The sequence below is a fragment of the Podarcis bocagei genome (assembly GCF_964188305.1).
Source record: "Podarcis bocagei genome assembly, chromosome: 2".
Taxonomy (NCBI): Eukaryota; Metazoa; Chordata; class Lepidosauria; order Squamata; family Lacertidae; genus Podarcis; species Podarcis bocagei.
This window is the reverse complement of record NC_138126.1, coordinates 64,005,770-64,021,134: the sequence shown is the minus strand read 5'-3', so window position 1 is coordinate 64,021,134 and position 15,365 is coordinate 64,005,770. Positions and strand designations below refer to the sequence as shown.

Sequence of the window (15,365 nt, the reverse complement as noted above, 5' to 3'; positions counted from 1 at the left end):
CCCTGTGTCAAGCGTCTCTCTGGCTGCACGTTTGGGAGGAGGGATTGCAGCAGTAGCGGCAGTTATAGAGAAGAGAATTGAGGTTGACACAGGAGCAACACTTTGTGGAAGAGTTGTGGGACTACCTCTGGTGCTCAGATTGCAAGGCAGACCCTGGAGACCCTTTTGCAGCAGCTCCCTTCCCTACAGCTTTTAGACAGCTAAAGTGGGAGCGTGTTTTGTCTAAAACTGGGAGGGAGGGTCTGGGGAATTGGATTGGATCCCTCCCTCCCCATTCCCCCATTAATTCAAGTGTTGCCCCTCTTTGCAGAGAGACTAGCTACAGAAAAGGAGTAAGAATTTTGATAGGATGAAACACTTTGCTAAGTTTGCTGTAGGCCCGGGCTAGAAAGCCAGTTCCCGCCCCCCTACACACACACACACACCCGATGTTGCTAGACTACAAGTCCCATCATTCCTAACCATTGGGCGGGCATGCTGGCTGAGGGTTATGGAACTGGAGACTCTCACACACTGGAGAGCTGCAGATTAGCCACCTCTGCTGGGGGTTCAAATAAGGGTCCCTGCAGAAAAATAATTCATGTGCAGGGTTCACAATTACCTCCCTTCCCCCTGCACACACCTCCAGAACACTGCAAAGTGGGAGATGAGAGGGGCTGGTTCTTTCTGGCAAGCAAAAATGCTTGCTCTGACAGAATGCTCTCCCAGGTTTCGGGAAAGTGTACTTAACATGCTTCCTCCCACTCCAGCCTCTGCTCATTCATTAGGACAGAGATAACCCACTTCTGGAGTGGTGAGGAACCTGTTTGACCTAAAACTGTTCAAGAGATGGTTAATTAAAAGTGTCGATACAGTGGTACCTCGGGTTAAGTACTTCATTCGTTCCGGAGGTCCGTACTTAACCTGAAACTGTTCTTAACCTGAAGCACCACTTCAGCTAATGGGGCCTCCTGCTGCCGCCATGCCGCCGGAGCCTGATTTCTGTTCTTATCCTGAAGCAAAGTTCTTAACCTGAAGCACTATTTCTGGGTTAGCGGAGTGTGTAACCTGAAGCGTATGTAACCCGAGGTACCACTGTACTTCCTTCCTTATATTAATCTCAGTGCTGAAGAACTACTGCATACTCTCTTAAATCTCTCCTTCAGGCCCCAAGGAAAGATGGAGGCAGGGGGAGAGTTTTAGTCATTGCTGGTGCCAGCTTCCTTCAACAAATGTGACAGTGATTCACAGCCTCCCTCTCTTGTTCTCTTCCCCTAGGAAGGGGCAGAGCTAGAGAGAATAATCTCACAGGACTACCAGGTGCTAGCTAGCTAGCCCAACGTTATTTCTGTTCATTGATCGCACGTCAGGTGGGAGTGGCAGCCATGCTCTTATTTTAAATACTATGACCTGCCCCCAGCACTTGGATCAGAATGACAATGCACTCTCTGTACTAGTAAGCAAAGAGTTTTTAAAGCCAGCATTACTGGCAACTGCAGGATATTTGTGCCAGACAGAGAGAGCTAGGAACAAGCTGCTCTCGTTCTTTGGGCCAGATCCCTGCTGGGCACTACAGTGCTTGCCATATGGTAATGACTGGCAGTAAGTGCAACCCTTCTTCGGGAAGGAGCCAACACCCGGGGAGCTCAGGAGCTGCCTGGCTTGGATACAGGCTTGCTGTTTGCTGCCGGGTGACCTTGGGCAAGTTGCTGCCTCCCTACAAACTTCACTTCTCCGCCTGAAAATCAGGGTAAAAGTTATCACAGCCACCAGCGAGTATACACAGTAAGGCTAAGATGACTTGGGGTCTTGTGAGGTCAGTTTACAGTTGATCATTCGGTGCATGCAGTAACATAAAGCAAGCTCAGAAGATGAAGGTCTACCAAATGTAAGTGCTGCTGCAATCCTTCATGGTTCTGTTCACTCTTATCAGGACATGGTCCCAGATATATGTATCTATCAGGCACTGTCACAACAACCTGCGGTCACTGACTAATTCATCCAGCATGTGGATGACAGTTCCAGGACTATGCACAGGCCTTGTCATAACATCTCACAGGCCGCTTTGAAGGCTGTTCCTTTCCCTTTTTAACATTTAAACAGGCTCTGCCCTTGCAGTTTACAAGGCCTGTGAGTTCTAGCTGTCCAGATAAGCTAGATTTTTGTGAGCAAGCTACCATTCTTCTATATCCCAAGGCACTTTCCACACCACCCTCTGGAAATTAAGAGTCCACCTTAATTTCCCTATTGAAAAATCTGTTATAGAATATTGATTCTTAACCATTTATAAGTATGTTCCCATGTGACTTACAGGGGAATCTCCAAATCCCTATCAACATGCAGAACAATATGTTGTGGCAATGTGGTCTATGTTCATATCAACAATTGCTTAAGCTCAGTAAAAACATGCCTGAATTCCTACATCAATTGAAAGATTTAAAAGGGTATAAGGCTCCTGTCTGAAGAGGACAAAATATGCTTACTCTGGCCTAAACCATTTATTTCCATTAACACGACCAAACAGCACACTCCTTGCATGCAGAAGATTTCAGGCTCCAAGTAAAGCATCTTTGCCAGTTAAAGGGCTGGCAAAGACCTCTGTGTGAAATGTTGGACAGCTGCTGCCAGTCAGAGAAAAGAATACTAGGCTAGATGGACCTGTGGTCTCACTCAGCATAAGGCGTGCTTCCTATGTTCGTAAGTCAAAAGTGGGGAGCCTGTAGCCCTCCAGATATTGATTCCAACTCCAATCAGCCCCAACTGGCCTGACCAATACGGTCAGTTGTAGTCTAATTCCTCCCCAGATGCTGCTGAACTCCCATCAACCCAAGCTAGCATGGCCAATGGACAAGGATGATGGGAGCTGTAGTCCAGCAACACCTGGGGGTAGCACAGGTTCATTAAAGGGGCCTCCATTCTGAAAGTGCTGCTGTTGGTGAGCACAAAGCAAATAAGGGAACGCAGAATCTCTTCCCTGAGTGATATCCTTTGAGAAGAATGGTGCTCTTGTGCATTAAGAAGGCTGACTAATGCAGAGGTTTGCCCTCATGAATAATGCCTACAGGAGAACCTAGGAGTCCCATCTGTCTTGACCCACCTGAACACAGCAGAAGAAAAGCTGCACAGAAGGAGAGGGAGGCAGAAACACTGGGCGCCTAAGCTTGGCAGGAAGCGCCCTTAGCCTTGTGTTTACTTGCAAGTTCCCCAGGGGCAGCACTATGGGCTGGGGGGAGACAATGGGAGCTGATTGCTGCAAGGACTAAGGCAGCAGAACCAGAGAGGATAATAGCAGCTCTTTGGTCTGGAGGGCTCAGCCCTGCTTGGAATAGAATTAAGTAATGGCTATGATTAGTGCCATGGAGAGGAATGGAAGACTGGTCGCCTGCTGAGAATCCCGGCAGGCTTCTGGACAGAGCTGGAACTGTAGCAGCCCAGGGCATCTCTACATCGCAACCCGGTCTGTCTCCAGCTTGCCATCCCCCTGCTGCCTCTCCTGTGCCATAACAATGTCATCAGGGATTTTTTTAAGACTAGAGGAATTCATAGAGGGGAAGTTTATCAATAACAATTAGCTACAGTAATAAAATTGAACCTCCAGAGTTAGGGGCAGTGTACCTCTCAGCTTGTAAACTTCCCAAAGCATCTGGCTAACCACTGTTGGGGACAGAATGTACTGGACTAGATTTAGCCTTTCGCAGGTGGCGCTGTGGGTTAAACCACAGAGCCTAGGACTTGCCGATAAGAAGGTCGGCGGTTCGAATCCCCGTGACGGGGTGAGATCCTGTTAGAATCATAGAATCATAGAGTTGGAATAGACCACAAGGGCCATCGAGTCCAACCCCCTGCCAAGCAGGAAACACCATCAGAGCACTCCTGACATATGGTTGTCAAGCCTCTGCTTAAAGACCTCCAAAGTAGGAGACTCCACCACACTCCTTGGCAGCAAATTCCACTGTCAAACAGCTCTTACTGTCAGGAAGTTCTTCCTAATGTTTAGGTGGAATCTTCTTTCTTGTAGTTTGGATCCATTGCTCCGTGTCCGCTTCTCTGGAGCAGCAGAAAACAACCTTTCTCCCTCCTCTATATGACATCCTTTTATATATTTGAACATGGCTATCATATCACCCCTTAACCTCTTCTCCAGGCTAAACATGCCCAGATCCCTTAGCCGTTCCTCATAAGGCATCGTTTCCAGGCCTTGACCATTTTGGTTGCCCACCTCTGGACACGTTCCAGTTTGTCAGTGTCCTTCTTGAACTGTGGTGCCCAGAACTGGACACAGTACTCCAGGTGAGGTCTGACCAGAGCAGAATACAGTGGCACTATTACTTCCCTTGATCTAGATGCTATACTCCTATTGATGCAGCCCAGAATTGCATTGGCTTTTTTAGCTGCCGCGTCACACTGTTGGCTCATGTCAAGTTTGTGGTCAACCAAGACTCCTAGATCCTTTTCACATGTACTGCTCTCAAGCCAGGTGTCACCCATCTTGTATTTGTGCCTCTCATTTTTTTTTTGCCCAAGTGCAATACTTTACATTTCTCCCTGTTAAAGTTCATCTTGTTTGTTTTGGCCCAGTTCTCTAATCTGTCAAGGTCGTTTTGAAGCGTGATCCTGTCCTCTGGGGTGTTAGCCACCCCTCCCAGTTTGGTGTCATCTGCAAATTTGATCAGGATGCCCTTGAGTCCATCATCCAAGTCGTTGTTAAAGATGTTGAATAAGACCGGGCCCAAGACAGAACCCTGTGGCACCCCACTAGTCACTCTTCTCTAGGATGAAGAGGAACCACTGATGAGCACCCTTTGGGTTCGGTCAGTCAGCCAGTTACAAATCCACTGAGTGGTAGCATAGTCAAGACCGCATTTTACCAGCTTCTTTACAAGAATATCATGGGACACCTTGTCGAATGCCTTGCTGAAATCAAGGTAGGCTACATCCACTGCGTTCCCTTCATCTACCAGGCTTGTAATTCTGTCAAAAAACGAGATCAGGTTAGTCTGACATGCTCCTGCCAACCTAGTAGTTTGAAAGCACGTCAAACTGCAAGTAAATAGGTACTGCTCCGGTGGGAAGGTAAACGGCGTTTCTGTGCGCTGCTCTGGTTCGCCAGAAGCAGCTTAGTCATGCTGGCCACATGACCCAAAAGCTGTATGCCAGCTCCCTCGGCCAATAAAGCGAGATGAGCGCCGCAACCCCAGAGTCGGTCACGACTGGACCCAATGGTCAGGAGTCCCTTTACCTTTACCTTTAGCATAGTAGGGCTCTTCTCATATTCTTGTTGCTACATCCCCACTGATTGCAGCAATCCTTGAGAAATCAGCTAATTGAGGAAGTTCATCCATTAGCCATTACCAGCAGCCCTGCTCACCCTCAATTCTCCTTTTCCCCTGGGCTCATTCTAAGAACTGACAGTCAATAGCCAAGAGCCTTGTCTAATCAAATATGTCTGCAGCAATTGACTGCAAAGTGCATCCCATGCGAGCTTATCATTATTCATAATTTTTATGTGGGCTTATGTATGATACTAGATGCCTAGCATCTACACAACCAGCCACTCCTGGCATTTAGCCTCCAAATTTTTCAATTTTCTTTGCCTAAAATGTGCCAGTTTCATAGGTATCATCAGTGCGATTCTAGTCCACTGTTAAAATTTGAGGTCCTTCAAATGTTGCTGAACTACAAGTCCCATCATCTCCAATCACTTGCCACGCTGGCTATGAATGATGGGAGGTGGAGTCTAATGACATCAGGACAACAGGTTCCCCAACACAGCTCTGAATCTCTCTGAATTGTCCAATCTGTGCCTACCAACCTGGTTTGTCAAGACTAATATTGATCCATGGCATTTTTAGAGTCACTAGTAGAGCTTAACCTGTGTGAAACTCTACACTCCATGCAAATCAACTAAGTATTTTAGTGCCCCCATGAACAGGGTGTCTGGTGGATTCCCCCATTCCCTGCAGAGATCTGTCTTCCTTTCAGAAAAATGGCTGGGTACCAGACTGTGCCAGTAGAGCTTCCTGCAGGCTACAGCATTAGCGTCTACATAATTCATGGACTCCAGCCGTTTGATCTCAGCTTTGAAGAGGCTCCAAACAAATCTTACTAATGTAGCAGCTGACCTGTCAGGGAACAATTGGTGCAAAATGGAGAATGGGCTTTAATTGGCTGAGCGTTGGGATTGCCAGAATCACTTCTTCTACTACTAAAGGGTCAAACTGCCCTCCAGTGGAAATAATATGCCAACACAGGCATCATGAAGCTTGGCTCCAGAAAGGACTGCAAATTTGCTGATTAAAAAATGTACAGTACTACTAAAAAGGAATGAATCTGTTATGTTTTGATCTAGGTTCCAGTGTTTCAATCTGAAAATACTCGACTATCCTCATCATCATTAATAGGATGTTTATGTTCATTTATTTAAAATACTTATATGCTGCCCTTCTTCAAAAATAATTTGAAGGCAATGTTCAATATAAAATAAAAGTACAGGCAACAACCAATTAATGAGAGTCCAAACGAAGTGTCACTGTGCATGAATGCACAGCACCAAACCCAGGAGTGACCCGAAAACATCACTAAGCACGTCCTTAAAGGGGTGGAAGAAAGCCTTAACTGGGAAGAATGGTGTTGAAGCACCAGCAGCTAGGGTGACACTGGCAGGAAACCTGAAGGATTAGACCAAATATCATTCTACTTCAGCATCCCAATTTATAGCAGCCAACCAAATGCTTCCAGGAAGCCCCATGCAAAACAAAAACATCACTAAGTTTGCCTTTTCTTTGCGCCTTCCAGTTTCATTATGCTGTTCCTCAGAGAAAACAGTGGCACAGAGGGGTATTCTTGGAATTGCATTATTTGTACATCCTGGTAGTTCAATATATTGGCTTTTTTAAAACTACAACACAGACAGGTTTTATGTTTTTATTTACTGAAACAAATTATCCAAAATACAAGAACAGGTTCAAACAAAAAATAACCCTATTCCCGATCCCTTCTCCTTTCATTACCCTAAGGTGCAAAAGGAATGAAAGACACACACACACACAAAACCTCCAAAGGAGGCAAGACGCGCACTCCTCCAAAGGAAAAGGAGGATTCGAAATGTGACAACAGAAAACCTGCATACAGTATTCCCCAATCTTTCCATTTTTAAGGGAGACACAAGTCATGACAATGGCACAGTCACATGGATTTAGAGGGACTGCCTGCTACATCCTGAGAAACTAGAGGGCAGGGATTGTTTTCCTAACTGAACACACAGCAACAAGACACTCAAATCCACTGGCAGCTGTAGCTTCCTCTTTGCAATAAAAAACAATTAACAGCCTAGAAATTGGAGAATTTAGTCAGCCAGTCAGCCTCTGTACCTTTTAGAATGGTTGGGCATTTTACAAAAACTTCAAAAAGCAAGCTTTCTAGGCATGGGAATGTCAAACCATGGTGCTGCTCCTGCTCAAAAATTGGAAACAGAGAAGCAATGCATATGTGGGCTTGACTAGGAATACCAGGTTACAAATACAGTCCCCAGGAGGCTTCTCTTATGAGTCATTGGGAAGACCAAAGAGCTTCACGGTTCCAGCTTCTCTGCTGCTATCATATTTGCCATCTTTGTCATCGCAGGCGAAGGCCAACAGGGGCCGCTTTGGATGCCAAGCCACAGTGAACGTTGAAGACTCGCACTGCACTTCCCACAGCTTCTCACCTGAAGTATAAAGACAGAATTAACCCAGGAACCAAGACAAATGCAGCTGGAACACTCTTGTTCTTGGCTCGCCTCTGTAGAAGAATGCAGTTTAATGAGTTCCATCGAAGAAGAATTTCACACTGCAATCTTTTTACATAAAATTACAAGTGCAATTCAAAGCCAAAAGCTCTCAACCAGCAAGAATAGAGGAGGGGTTTGTAAAATACTGGTGGTTCATAAAATTACAGGGACTGTTGCTTTGAGAACAAGAGGAGCTTAGGCTAAGCATGGGGCACTTTCTTCATAGGCACATGACGTCATGGGCCCTCTTCCAAGGGACGTGTGCTAGCAGTAGCCGCGATCAAAAACAAAAACGGGCATGGCTAAGAGTTAGCAAAAATGAAGCACTTGTGTTTCCACACTCACTCTTCTCCCAGTACCCTAGCAATTCTTTTTTCCAGCCTAAGTGATTACGACTCATAAGGTCGGCTTCTTTCGAGCCAAATTGCAGAACAGGGTTAATTTTGGATGGGGGTGGGCGTCACAGCATACGGGAAGCAAAGGCTTATCCCTTCAACCCTCCCCCCACAAATGCCCCTGTGCAGCTAGTAAACTTGAAAGAAGATTTTTGGAGCCTATAAGAGACTATTTTCAATCCTAATTGCTGAAGGGACTGGATGTCGGGAGGTGAGAACAAATGGGAAGGCCCCGTGGGCTGTCAGGTTCCCCACCTCTGGCTGGGACAATATCCTCCCACTCCTGCATGTTCTGCCTGGATTCCCCCACACCAGATATGCATAGCTTTGCCAAGTTTTTAGGTCTAGGAATGGACCAAAAGAAATTTAGGGAACCTCCAGTAGACGACAGGAAAAGTATAACACACATTGATAGTGAAAGCTTATTCAAAACCAACATGATCTTCATCTGAGCTCATTCCCTAGTACATGTTTTTAGAATTGCTTTGCCTTTCTTGGCAGACAGTGAGAAGAAGAGCACTGACCTGTTTCTACCTCAGCAATGTCAATGAAGTGATCTTCAGAGGCTGAAGCCAACATCTTCCCATCATGGCTGAAACTCAGTGTCCTCACAGGCCAGTCGAGCCTGAAATATAGGAGCAAATGGAATAAGGGGCGAGAAGACAGATACCAGTCAGATGCCTCTTGGAAGCATGAAAATAGCACCCAAAGCCAAGAACTCTCCCCTCTTTATTTCTTCCTAGCAACAGGGAGAAAAATACTGCCACTGGGTATGGCAATTCTATTTAGTCACCATCATGCTGTTGATAAAGCAATCCTCCATTAATTTGTCTAATCCCCTTTTAATGCTAAGCCAGATGCCATAATATCTTGCAATAACAAATGTTGTACATTAATTACTACACTAACACACATACATATATACATATACATAGCTACACATTGTATTTTCTCTGACTTTTCTGCCAACAGATTGTGTTAGCCAGAGTTAAAGTATTAGGAAAGGCATAAAATTTTCTCCTCTTTTCTCAGGCCACACCACTTATTTTAAGTTACATATAAAATAATAAATATTATTGCTCTTGAACATGTCCTCCTTGATCTTTTTTGTTCACCATATTCCATATGTGGCTGCACATCTAGCAGTTATGATATGAGCCATTTAATATTCAACTGCTTTCCTAATAATCCTCCAAGCTTGCTTTCCCCACTGTCACTCAGGTTGGATAGAAAATCACGATTTTTAAATGGGTGGGAAATTGATTTCTACACACAATGTAAAAATCAAAATACTATATGGGTTGTATCCAACTTAATCACAACATGAACATAACAACTTCCAGAAGTACAACAGATAAAAAGACTGAGTTAAAGGCTGCTTTACTAAATAAAAAAAAATGAGCCATGGTGAAATTCTGACTTTTAAAGTTAAGCTTTAAAATCACACATTGACAATGCTATCCATGTACCCACCCAACTACTAGAACTTTGCAGTAAGTTCAGTACTCGAATTATTAGATTATTTATTAAATTATCATTACTAAACAGAGAGAAAGACAGTATCTCTACAAGCCATTGCTTATATAAATTTCAGTAGACTGCATTCATGTGGCTTCCTTAGTATCCTTGCCCAAAAAAAAGATTTGAACAAAAATCTGTCTCTTATATCCACAAAGACGTTATGAACTGCAGAAGCAAAGTTTTTGGATTATGCTCATAGGTTGTATAAAAGCTCACTTAGTTTGAGCAGGAAACTTAAATCTTAGTGATTTAAATTACCTTGATATAAATCAGTCTGCCCTGCCAAGGCAGCAAATTGAATTGACATTTTCATAGATCAGTCATGGCCTCCTCCCGCTCAATTTTTTCCAAGAGCAACAGCCCATTCAGAGCACTTCAGTGTACAAGTGGTTAAGAATTATTTATCCAGTCTACATACCTGGCTGCAGGAGTGCAAAATAAGGTATGGTACAGACATTTTGACAACCCCTAGGGTCAAAAAAGGTCATTAAGTTCACAGATCAAGATAACTCACCTAGAAAAGCATCGCACGCATACAAGCTCATCCACATCCCAGAGGCTAACCAATGCATCAGCACTTCCTGTAGCGAAATACTTGCCCGTTGGGTCAAATTTGATACAGATGCAGTTTGAAGGATGGGCATTAATTGACTGGATGAGCTTCAGCTCTGGATAGCTGTAGAAAGTTAAAGAAATGAAGTTGGAGTGAGGTTGGGGAGAAAACAGCCCTTTTACTAGCTATGTAATATCTAGAAATGTCTTCTTACTGGCCACAAAATGGAAGCTAAAACCTGCTTGTATAGTAGAGGCAACAAAAGTTGCCCACTCTAGGGAGGCTTTGTGGCAGTTGTAAGTCACTGAATAGTAATAGGAATAACACATTTTTTTGTATTCCACTTACAGAGCTCCCCGCAGGAATATGAGATCCTTTAAGACGTATTCAAAAGACAGATTTAGATGTCCAATTTAGAGGGAATGACAGATATAGAGGGAAGGAACAAAACAATTTCTGTTACATTGACTGGAATGTGGGGATAAAGCCGTAGGTCTGTACCAACGAAACAAAGGTATAAGCTGGGACACATGGTGGCACCAGGGAAGAGTTCATATTTATTGTGCCTCTGTGATGGGAAACCTCTGGTTCTTAGGCCTAAGTAGGTCCATGAGGCAGTTTTCCCTTGTACACCCACCTGGGTGTACACCCCACAAGTATTTTTCCCCACCCACAACCCATACAAAAGTCAAGACAGCCAACTCACTTGCTGCCCTTCCCAGTAAAGGCCATGGTGAGGGTACCTGAGGATGTTGATGCAACCGTTGCCATTGGTGAGGAAAAACATGTTGTTGTCATTGTTCCATGAGATCTCATTCACCTCAAACTTGAACTGTTCCTCAGCTTTGGACCGATATGTTTTAGCATCAATGAAGGTGACCACATCATCCTTGTTCCCTACTGCAATAGTCTGTCCGTCGGGGCTCCAACAAATGTTAATATTCTCCCCTGTAAAAGTGAGGAAAGGGAAATTGAACCTACTGAATTCCTTTCTGGGGCAGGAGTTCAGTCAACACACAAAGTCCTGCATTTTTAAGCCAAGAACTTCTAACATAATCACGTATACCCAGCCCTATAAAATGCAGCTTATCTACCTATACTCTCTTCACCAGAGATATGGTGCCTGTGGCCCTCCAATTACGGTTGGTCTCTAACTGCCATGGTTAAAGCCATGGTTTTCCCAGTAGTGATGTATGGAAGTGAGAGCTGGACCATAAAGAAGGCTGATCACTGAAGAATTGATGCTTTTGAATTATGGTGCTGGAGGAGACTCTTGAGAGTCCCATGGACTGCAAGAAGATCAAACGCATCCATTCTTAAGGAAATCAGCCCTGAGTGGTCACTGGAAGGACAGATCGTGAAGCTGAGGCTCCAATACTTTGGCCACCTCATGAGAAGAGAAGACTCCCTGGAAAAGACCCTGATGTTGAGAAAGATTGAGGGCACAAGGAGAAGGGGACGACAGAGGACAAGATGGTTGGACAGTGTTCTCGAAGCCACAAACATGAGTCTGACCAAACTGCGGGAGGCAGTGGAAGACAGGAGTGCCTGGCGTGCTCTGGTCCATGGGGTCACGAAGAGTCGGACACGACTAAACGACTAAACAACAACAACCAACTGCCAGTCCCACGCAGCTCAAGACAGCTGCATTATAAACACCATTAAGAATCTCGTTCCCCGCTCAACCCTCTAGATGGTTTCTAGTGGTACTGATAAAATGGTATCTATAAGTTATACCTTCAATCAATGCTTTTGAAATACAGTCATAGTACAAGTTAATTTCAATCTCAGCCCCTTCTTGAGCAACAAAAATAGAAAAAGAAGAATGGTTCATGTGGCCTAGGTTGCCAGTGGAGATTGACTGCCTCTCAGGACCATCTTGCTCAGGTTCTTGTACATGCCCCCCATTAAACGCAGTAAACCCTTGCAAAATACAAAACAAAAGCACATAGGACAGCTTTGTTTTCAGTGAATATTAGTGATACCTACCCTTGGTATTCACGGAGGCAATACATTTAGTAGTGCGGACATCCCATATACGGATGGTTTTGTCTCCAGACGCAGTGACAAATAAGTCCGGGTTGCTGGGGTGCCAGCACAACTGATCCACGCTGTCTCCATGGCCACGGTAATTATTCTCCTTCACCTATGGAAAACAGTAAAGTTCTAAACTAGTAATCCACACACACACATCCCTCAAAAGGGAAATGTTATGACTACCCTTTGAATTACCATGCATCTCACAAGCAGCCTAACTAGACTTAATAATCATTCTAAGCACACTATCATCCAAGCCTAAGTGCTCAGTTTTCGGGTCAAACCTCTTTTAGGAATAAGAACTCCAGAAAGACCTGCAGGATCAGACCAATGGCCCATCTAGTTCAGCATCCTGCTTTCAAAGTGGCCAACCATATTAGAAGCCCAAAAGTAGGTCCTTGTGGTTTCCAGCAACTAGTATTCAGAAACATGCTGTCTCCAAACATGGAAAAAGCATGTTAAGTTATCCAATCCTCACTTAAGTCATCCATGCTTGCAGCTACCACGGTTACTGGGGGCAGATTCCATGGATTAACTATGTGATGTGAAGGAGCACTTTCTTCTGTCCTAAATCCTCTCCCATTCCGTTTCAGTGGATCCCCACGACTTCCAGTGTTGTTATGAGAGATGGTACCGACTTTCTCCATGCCACGCAGTTTTTTATACACTCCTTTCATTGACACCTCTAAACCGAAAAGCCCTAAATGCGGCGACTTCTCCTCACGGATCCCAGAGATCCATATGCCGGGGAGCGAAGTCACCACTGCCAGGCGCCCAAGTGAGCAGGATTCACGCCACCCCCGGCTGCGGCAACTGGTCTCTCTGCTCCTCCTATTCCCCTGCCTGAAATATTCCCCCGCTCCTCCTATTTCCCCGCCTGGCGCACCCAGCACTGACCAGCCGGTCCTTGTCGAGCACGAAGACGCTGGCGGTCTTGTCGAAGGAGCCGGAAGCGAGGCGGCGGCCGCAGCAGCTCCAGGCCACCGAGTGGACCTTGGCCACGTGCGCGGGGAACTCGCGGATGCGCGTGTTGGCCCGGAACAGCTCCTGCATGGACTGCACGTACGGGGAGAGCGCCATGGCAACCGGGCCCAACCGAAGCGGGCGGAGCTTTCGGCGGCGGCGGAGTGCCCTTCCGGGTAACAAAGGTAGAGCTTCCGCCGCGTTATGAGCCCTGTTCTGCAAGAGATGCGCACGGAGGAAACTCCGCCCGCGGGGGGGGGGGCGTGCATTCAGTACGCAGGCGCGGCGGGGCTGAAATTTAAATAAATGAAACGGACATGAATGGGAAAAAATCCCTTTCGCTTTGACGGAAATATTTTCGGGGCAAGACTCAACCCTCACTGACTGCTGGGACAGGATGGTGAAGATAGATAAGATTAGATAGAGTGCTTTTTTTCTTCAAAAAATGTTTAGCGGTACCCTTATTTTCCTACTCATTGAAATACTGCCCCTCAATGAGGCCAAACTTAAGAGTCACAAAATGTTTAGGGGTATGCGTATCCCTACGTCCCCCCCAGAAAAAAGCACTGGATAGATAGGAAGAAAGAAAATAGTTGCTGGGTGTGCAAAGGGAAAAGCCGAGAATCTAACTGGCAAGTTTGATTTTTAAATTTTCTAAATAAGTGTTTTGTAGGAGAAGCATCTTATGTGCGCCTCTTCTCCATCCAAGCGATGCTGCCCCACTGGTAGAATAGGAGACATTGCTTCTCCCCCAAGATGGTATGATTTGCGGCGAGAGTGAGACCGTAATTGGGTTAGTTGTTGGAAGGATCTGGGGGAAAGAGAAGCGCGTACATGGCCAGATAAAGAAAATAATAATAATAATAATAATAATAATAATAATAATAATAATAATAATAATAATAATAATAATAATTTATTATTTATACCCCGCCCATCTGGCTGGGTTTCCCCAGCCACTCTGGGCGGCTTCCAAAAGAATATTAAAATACTATGATACATCAAACATTAAAAGCTTCCCTAAACAGGGCTGCCTTCAGATGTCTTCTAAAAGTCTGGTAGTTGTTGTTCTCTTTGACATCTGGTGGGAGGGCGTTCCACAGGGAGGGCGCCACTACCGAGAAGGCCCTCTGCCTGGTTCCCTGTAACTTGGCTTCTCGCAGTGAGGGAACCGCCAGAAGGCCCTCGGTGCTGGACCTCAGTGTCTGGGTAGAACGATGGAGGTGGAGACGCTCCTTCAGGTATACTGGACCGAGGCCGTTTAGGGCTTTAAAGGTCAGCACCAACACTTTGAATTGTGCTCGGAAACGTACTGGGAGCCAATGTAGGTCTTTCAAGACCGGTGTTATATGGTCTCGGCGGCCGTTCCCAGTCACCAGTCTGGCTGCTGCATTCTGGATTAGTTGTAGTTTCCGGGTCACCTTCAAAGGTAGCCCCACGTAGAGCGCATTGCAGTAGTCCAAGCGGGAGATAACCAGAGCATGCACCACTCTGGCGAGGCAGTCCACGGGCAGATAGGGTCTCAGCCTACGTACCAGATGGAGCTGGTACACAGCTGCCCTGGACACGGATTTAACCTGTGCCTCCATGGACAGCTGTGAGTCCAAAATGACTCCCAGGCTGCGCACCTGGTCCTTCAGGGGCACGGTTACCCCATTGAGGACCAGGGAATCCCCCACACCTGCCCGCCTCCTGTCCCCCAGAAACAGTACTTCTGTCTTGTCAGGATTCAGTCTCAATCTGTTTGCCGCCATCCATCCTCCAACCGCCTCCAGACACTCACACAGGACTGTCACCGCCTTCACTGGTTCTGATTTGAAAGAAAGGTAGAGCTGGGTATCATCTGCATACTGATGAACACCCAGCCCAAACCCCCTGATGATCTCTCCCAGCGGCTGCATGTAGATGTTGAAAAGCATGGGGGAGAGGACAGAACCCTGAGGCACCCCACAAGTGAGAGCCCAGGGGTCTGAACACTCATCCCCCCACCACCACTTTCTGAACACGGCCCAGGAGGAAGGAGCGGAACCACTGTATGACAGTGCCCCCAGCTCCCAGCCCCTGAAGACGGTCCAGAAGGATGTTATGGTCAGTGGTATCAAACGCCGCTGAGAGATCCAGCAGAACAAAGATTTCTGTCGCTGAGAGA

At 45.9% G+C, this 15,365-nt stretch overlaps 1 protein-coding gene across 1 annotated transcript; it reads right to left on the bottom strand.

The window, feature by feature from the left end:
• Nucleotides 1-6,889: 6,889 nt before the first annotated feature.
• THOC3 (THO complex subunit 3) lies at nucleotides 6,890-13,384 on the bottom strand. Its single transcript, XM_081184971.1, has 6 exons — nucleotides 13,151-13,384; nucleotides 12,206-12,362; nucleotides 10,960-11,164; nucleotides 10,178-10,339; nucleotides 8,667-8,767; nucleotides 6,890-7,684 (listed from the first exon to the last, which is right to left on the bottom strand). The coding sequence occupies exons 1-6, from the start codon at nucleotides 13,331-13,333 to the stop codon at nucleotides 7,521-7,523; spliced, it is 972 nt and encodes a 323-aa protein (XP_081041097.1). The 5' UTR covers nucleotides 13,334-13,384; the 3' UTR covers nucleotides 6,890-7,520.
• Nucleotides 13,385-15,365: the final 1,981 nt, after the last annotated feature.

Coding starts and splice junctions, on each gene's coding strand:
- THOC3 (XM_081184971.1), bottom strand. CDS start 13,333: ATGGCGCTCTCCCCGTACGTGCAGTCCATGCAGGAGCTGTTCCGGGCC. Junction 12,363..13,150: donor TGCTCGACAAGGACCGGCTG/GTCAGTGCTGGG, acceptor TGTTTTCCATAG/GTGAAGGAGAATAATTACCG. Junction 10,340..10,959: donor GGTTGCATCAACATCCTCAG/GTACCCTCACCA, acceptor AACTTTCTACAG/CTATCCAGAGCTGAAGCTCA.